General features: G+C 36.2%; 2 protein-coding genes across 2 annotated transcripts; one reads left to right on the forward strand and one right to left on the reverse strand.

The window, feature by feature from the left end:
* The first annotated feature begins 1,572 nt into the window (after positions 1–1,572).
* Positions 1,573–2,912, forward strand: LOC133311036 (uncharacterized). The gene has a single exon (XM_061512046.1). It carries the CDS (start codon positions 1,666–1,668, stop codon positions 2,761–2,763), a length of 1,098 nt encoding a protein of 365 aa, XP_061368030.1. The 5' UTR covers positions 1,573–1,665; the 3' UTR covers positions 2,764–2,912.
* A 2,682-nt stretch (positions 2,913–5,594) lies between these two features.
* On the reverse strand, positions 5,595–6,617 carry LOC133311010 (ethylene-responsive transcription factor ERN2-like). Its single transcript, XM_061512011.1, has one exon. It carries the CDS (start codon positions 6,615–6,617, stop codon positions 5,595–5,597), a length of 1,023 nt encoding a protein of 340 aa, XP_061367995.1.
* Positions 6,618–6,952: the final 335 nt, after the last annotated feature.

Genomic DNA, 6,952 nt, shown 5'->3' on the forward strand with positions numbered 1-6,952 from the left:
TACTTATATATACACCTTCCTCTGAAAGCTTACCAGGAGCTACTCCTTATCCATACCTAATCTCTTTTTCAATGACAATCACTCTCCACCTCATTCTTCTCGGGATTTTACATGTACTCTTTCACATATGGAAGGAATATATATATATATATATATATATATATATATATATATATATATATATATATATGACAAAATGATTTCTGCAGCTGCTGTACCTACAGCAAGCAAGGATCCGCGTCCGGATCCTAGGATACGGCAACGGATCCTGAGTTTTTTTTTTTTTAAAAAGCTGTGGGGTCCATTTTTCTGTGTCAGCTGTAGATAACACTATCTACGGCTGCTGCAGAAATGTTAAGCCCTATATATATATATATATATATATATATTTATATTTATTTATTTATTTATTTATTTAAGTGGAATACTACTTATTATTATACAAGTCTCACCAAGGGCTAGTTGAGATCTACTTACCCTCTTGTGAAGGGTTAAACAGAAAAGCATGAGTACCTTAGGGATTATCTAACCCAATTCAACAAAGAATCACCACTGGTCAAAGACCTATACCTCAATGTGGCACTTGATGTACTTGTGACGGCTTACAACACGAATCATTCATCACCACATCCTTGGCCAAGAAGGAAGCTCAAGCTCAGATCATGGACGAGTTGCATACTAGACTCGAAAAGTTCGTCAACCTGAAGAACTTTGAAAGAGCTAGGAAAGACCCCTAGGAGTGTTCATGACCGACTAAGGCATGCACTAGGTGAATCTTAGGCCCGTAAGCAAAATAAAAGGCAATAGACCCTGACAAAGGTATGGGCAATCCGTGTTACAAATTTGAGATGCTCGAGAAATGTTAGGCTGTTGGACTTCAGCTAGTTCGATGAGAGCACTTAGAAGAAAAAAAAGACACTTTTAAATTAATATCAAATTAATTAATGTAAAAAGTAAATATCATTCAAGTGTGTATAATTTTGAAGGACGTAAAGTTGTGTCATTCTAAGAGAGAGAAAGAGATAGATAAAGGAGGAGAGAGAGTTGACAAAAAAAATAAAGTTGTAGGTCCCCCCTTTTTGTGAGAGTGAAATGATGTAAGTTGTGTAATTTAAAAGTATAGACACTCTTTCCTTAAATAATTGAATGAAAATGTCAAATTAATTTTTAAAAAATAATTTTGAGCTGTACCGAATTCCCGTCCGATGCTAATCTCGATTCTTTGCCCCTTAATGCGTAACTCTGAAAAGGACACCGAATTGAGTAGTCGCAGAATCGCACACAAACACGCTTCTAACAAATCTCTTTCTTCTTCCAAACAAGTTCACCTCTCTCACTCACTCTCATGGAACCTCTCTAGCGTCCACCTTCAATGCTGCACTCTTCTACCATTTTCAACGCTCCTCATCTCCATCCCCTTTTTCTAGGTACTGTATCGCATCAGTTTCCTCACACTTTTTTTTGTTCAATTCTTGTCTGTTCAACCTCCATTGCCTATAAATGCCCTTGTTGAAGACACCCCACTTCTTGATTCACGGTCTCTGAGCTTAATCCAGCTCGTTCAGATCTTGGGTTTCACATTGAACTTCGTGTGAATCTTGAATTTCAATGAAATAATCAGCTTTTCATTTTTCATTTTCTATTTTTAAAAAATTTAGCCTGAAAATGGAGATTTCGAGTGGAGGTTGTTCTCCTAGGATTAGGTCTGATCATTTGAGGAAAGAGGGATCCGAGGAAACCCCTTTACAACAAGGTTTAGAGTTGGAAGTCTCTGATCGTGTTCATTATGGTGATCATCACAATAATCAAATCCAATCGATGAATGCTTTGGATATTCTGAGAGAGACTGTCAGGATTCTTAGGTTTAATTCGTGGGGTTTCATGGCAATCACTGTTATGCTCATTTGTCCTGTTTCTGCTGTGCTTCTGTCCAATGTGATGGTGGATGAGTCTATTGTGAAGAATCTTAGTATTAGGCTTATGTTGGTTGCCAAAACTAGTGGTCTCCCTCTGAGACCTCTTATCAAACAATCTTGCCAGCGTTTTGCGGAGATGGTGATTTCTTCTGCCATGTGTTTCCCTTTGTATGCCACGTTGTTGTTATTGTCAAAAGCTGCGGTTGTGTATTCTGTAGATTGTACTTATTCGAGAAAGAAGTTTGATTATTCCAAGTTTTGTGTGATTATCGCTAAGTTTTGGAGGAAGATTGTTTCGACGTATATGTGGGCTTGTACAGTTGTAGTTGGTTGCATCACCATGTTCTGTGTGTTCCTTGTTGCATTCTGCAGTGCATTAGCTGTTCTTGGATTTTCTCCAGATGTTGTTGTGTATGCTGCGGTGATGGTAGGGCTAGTTTTCTCTGTTGTGTTTGCCAATGCCATAATCATTTGCAACATTGCAATGGTGATCTCTGTGCTGGAGGAAGTTTCGGGTGCGCAGGCAATGCTGCGGTCCAGTATGTTAATCAAGGGTCAAACTCAGGTGGGTCTACTGATATTTCTTGGATCAACAATAGGAATGGCCTTTGTGGAGGGTTTGTTTGAGCACAGGGTAAAGACACTGAGCTATGGTGATGGATCTTCAAGAATGTGGGAAGGGCCGCTCTTGGTCATAATGTATTCATTTGTGGTGCTTATAGATTCCATGATGAGTGCAGTTTTCTATTTCAGTTGTAGATCTTCTAGCATGGAGATCTCAGATGGTGGAGGCAATTCAATTTTAGAAACTATGGCCATTTCTGCTGAAACAATTGGCATTCAATGACATTTCCAGCATTATTTTCATTATACCAATTGAATTAATAAGATGAAGAGGGAAGCCGTAAGAGATTGTTCCCAGCAAATTGTGTTGCCATTGAGGAACCTTGGAATAATACTTCTTCATAACATTAGATATGAGAGCTACATTGGATATGAGAGCTACTTAGAGTGGGTGACTTTGAATTGCTTTCACCTTAGTGAGATAGCTCATATCAGTGCATGGAAATCGCTTCTTTTAGTTATTTACAAACATGGAGAAACTTAAAGCAGGGTAATCAACGTTTTCGTTTTTTGCAATGTCAGTAGAATAGCTAATATTTTTGTAGACAAATGGAAGAAATTAATTTGAATTGAAGCACAAATTTATTGTTCTCAGGTGATACATAGCTACTTCCAGTCTTTCAGAAGCTTCTGTCTTAATAGTTAATACTGTTTAGGGCAACTTTGGGAAATTTTATGGTTAACTGATCTTTAATTTCAAACGGTAATGAATTACAATTAATTTATTTAGACTAATATGCTCATCTCTAATGTCCAGGCCTTGGTTTTGAGAGAGGTGTTAAAGTTGAGTCAATTAACTTTGGGAATGAATCCTTATATGTCTCATTTTAACTTCTGTTCTTTTTTTATTTTTTAGTACATAACTTCTGTTCTTTTATCTGTCTCCATTGTTACTTATACCTCCTGATGTTTAAAGTTTAGGGGGTCTATTCCAACGCTAGGGCATGTCACAAGCCTCAACGAAGTCTAACAATGGTATTTGGATATGGCCTACTAAGGGGGAGTGGTTACAGGAATGTTTGAGAATTTGTTGTCTATCTTCAATGGTTTAAATGCCTTTTACAATCTTTAATTCATGGTTAACTTTTATATACATATAGAATCAGTTTATTTGTTGATGATCAAGTGTGCACCAAGTGGATTCTTAAAAAGTATACTGAGCTCATTTGCATTAAAAGATCACTACACTATATGTAGATTACTATAAAATGGATTTGTCTTTTAAATTTTGGCTTACTTGCATTGAATGATCATTCCATATGTGCTTATTCCTTCTATTTTCTGTATATGTGGGTATTTGTTAAACTTGTGAAAAATTGTTTTCTTCACTTCTTTATTGGATGAGGTTATAAACTTTTATAACATATAGTGTAGTTTGGTGACCTGCCCCTGCAATTCCCAACAAAGGTAAGAATGGCATTCTACTTCCCTGAGTGAATGCAGTGTTCTCCTGAGGGGAGACTAGTGCTTATGTTATATCAAATTATGAACAATTAAAGCGCTTCTGTACTGAACAAAACGGAATGTTGAGTTCTGAATTGGCTTAACGTGTCTTCCTGTCGCTACAATGGATGATACCACTCCTAGAAGTACTATACTTACGGATCTATTAGAGAGCAATAATACTGCTGGCGAGGCTTCTTTCATAAGGCAGGCAGGGTTACTTTACTCCATTCTAATTTTGGTTCGGTTAATGGCACAGGAAGAGGGTTGGTATGTTTAAGGTTTAATCGGCTTATCAAGGTTTCTTGCGTCATCTTTTTTATAATGACAATGTTTTTATGCCTAAACTCATTTTGTTTTTGGTCCTAGGTTTGAGTGTAGATTTGGAATGAGGGCATTGCCAAGGTTGTTTTTTATCCCGTTGTTTTTATTTTCTTTATTATTTTTCTTAAAGAACTAAACAATAGAGAGTAGCGATAGACGGGAAACATTCTGTGTATATTTGGGAGATTTTAGTATCAACTGAAAAAATTTAAATATTAAAATCCCATGGTGATGTATCTCTTAATATCAAGATTTATCATATTGGATTATTGAGGAATATGAGCCAAATGAAGACGAATGGGTCTCCATTAAGCCTTCCCTAGTCAAACTGCTGGATTTTTGAATGTGTATTCTTTCTGGACGGGGAAGAGAAAAGACTACATAATTACATGATTAAAGCATGATTTTGTATAAAACTAATATTTTGTGATATTCATTTATAAACTAAAGCAAAATCTATTTTGATATTATTTATGTTATATATTATTTTGTGCATAATAAATCGGGGATAATAAATGGCTGTAAATTATTGGTGGTGTGAACAAAATTTTGTAAATACTTATATTATTTGAACAATCAAATAACAATTTTTTTTTAATGCTATGCTATTCGTGATTTGAATCCTAAATCCTTATATGATTTGAATAATTAAATAAGAAATGTTTTTTTTTCTAATGCTGTGCTATTATCAAACATTGGGCAAAAATCATACACTTGGGCTTAGTGTACATGCCTTGTAGTTAATATTCTACTATTCTGTCCTAAATTTTGTTATCTTGGTCACTATTTTCAAACTGAATTCTCTATTAGGCTAATAAACACCAAGTAATTGATCAATGTTTTTGTTTTTCATTTTTCATTTTTCTTCAGGCATAATGCGAGTCAAGATTCTTCTGATGAAAATAAGCATTTTTAAGTTGTTTTCAAACTTTTCCCAAAAGCGGTAATGTAACATCTTGAGGAAGGGTTTAAGAATTTAAGGGACAGAAAACCATTGATCATATAGCAAAAGTACATTAACTTCGTTTATAATGAAATTAAAGAATATGGGCTAAGATGCCATCCTCTATTTATTGTAAAAGAATAATATTTCCTATTCCAAATTTATTTGCTTCTTAAATAGAATGAAAATCAAGAAGAGAGCTCCAAATGAATGGAAGAAGATTATGTTCCAGTGTTCCTCCTGTTAGTGCCTTTGCAAGTCTAAGTTATTTCAGCCCTTCCTTTTGATGTGTTTCTTCATTTTATTCCACTTTTTGTGGTACCCTTATTCTGGTAATGGATAGTTCACAGTTCCCATCCTGAAAATTTTTCCATTTCCTTTCCATTTTCTGGTTCAACTTGCAGCCTCAAACACTCAGACACCCCAATTAAGGTGTAAAGACAAGATGAGATTTTACGTTCATACTTCATCCTAAGAGTTTCTCTAAGTAACAGAGAATCATCCACATCACATTTTTCTTCCTCCATTAACCCCGCCATCTCCTCTGCTATCTCAAATGGAGAAGAAGAGTAACTCAATGATCCAACACTATCCAGAAACTTAAACTCATTGAGCCCAACATCATAGTCTACAAATTCTCCTTTACGCCTCACGATCTGATTGTTTCCATCATCAACATTGTTAGCACAATGATACTCCAGTGTAAAATCCTCTCCACAACCCTCTTGGTTAAACTTTTCTCCATTGGTTCCACTATAGTCATAAATAGTAGTGTCAGAAGAACCATAACTAGCACCATCATCATAACTTGCTGCAACAGTCCCATTTCCTGCAATGTCTAGAAAATTTTCGAAGTTGGGTTCTTCTATTTGGTGAAAAAAATGGGGTCTTGGTTCTGGTTCTGGTATGGTTTCTTGATCATAGTGGTTAGTAGGAAAAGTAGTAGTAACCATACAAGAAGAGGCAATGTTACTAGCTTTGAGCCTAAAAAGTAAGAGTTTGGCAATCTTTGGAGGAAGAGCTGAAATAGAATGAGAAGATTGGGAATGAAAGAAATTTGTGCGAGTGTTAGCACCTCGAAGCAAACGAGCTGCTTCATCATAAGCTTTAGCAGCATCTTCAGCAGTGTCATAAGTACCTAACCACAGTCTAATGTTCTGAATGGTGTCTTTGATCTCAGCCACCCATCTCCCTGAAGATCTTTGGCGCACCCCAATGTAACGTTTTCTTGATCTTCGAGCTCCAAGTAGGGCAGCTGCTACTGATGTTGCTTCTTCCCTTAACTGTTCCCATCCAATAGTGTTCCCTTCTTCATTGTTCTTTTCCCTTCCTTCAACTTCCCTTGAAGGTTTTCTCTTGTTCACCATCTTCCCATTCAAATGACTTGGTTTTGCTTTTGATGCATAGGAGAGCATATGCATTTATAAAGCTGAGTAGAAGCTATTCAGTTGAGTGTGAGATCTTTGGTATCTATAGTGCTTGTAGCTACGCATTTGTTCTGTGTCTAATTCGGCTCTCTTTATTAATTTATCTTTCTTAATGCCAATCTATATAACCTTACAGAACTTTCCCTTTCATTATAGGGGGAGTTTCCAAGATTTGTGTTTACCAAGGAAACACTTCCTTTTGCATTGACTAACCCATCACTGAGCCACTAGTAGTGGTAGCTGCTGATTAGGTGAATAAGGGTGGTAAAACTGGT

The sequence above is a fragment of the Gastrolobium bilobum genome, unplaced genomic scaffold (genome assembly GCF_033153095.1).
Source record: "Gastrolobium bilobum isolate Gb01-03AN ecotype WA unplaced genomic scaffold, APGP_CSIRO_Gbil_v1 utg3218, whole genome shotgun sequence".
NCBI classification, from domain to species: Eukaryota; Viridiplantae; Streptophyta; class Magnoliopsida; order Fabales; family Fabaceae; genus Gastrolobium; species Gastrolobium bilobum.

Excerpts from the sequence above, each read along its gene's own strand:
- LOC133311036 (XM_061512046.1), top strand. The coding sequence starts at position 1,666 with ATGGAGATTTCGAGTGGAGGTTGTTCTCCTAGGATTAGGTCTGATCAT.
- LOC133311010 (XM_061512011.1), bottom strand. The coding sequence starts at position 6,617 with ATGGTGAACAAGAGAAAACCTTCAAGGGAAGTTGAAGGAAGGGAAAAG.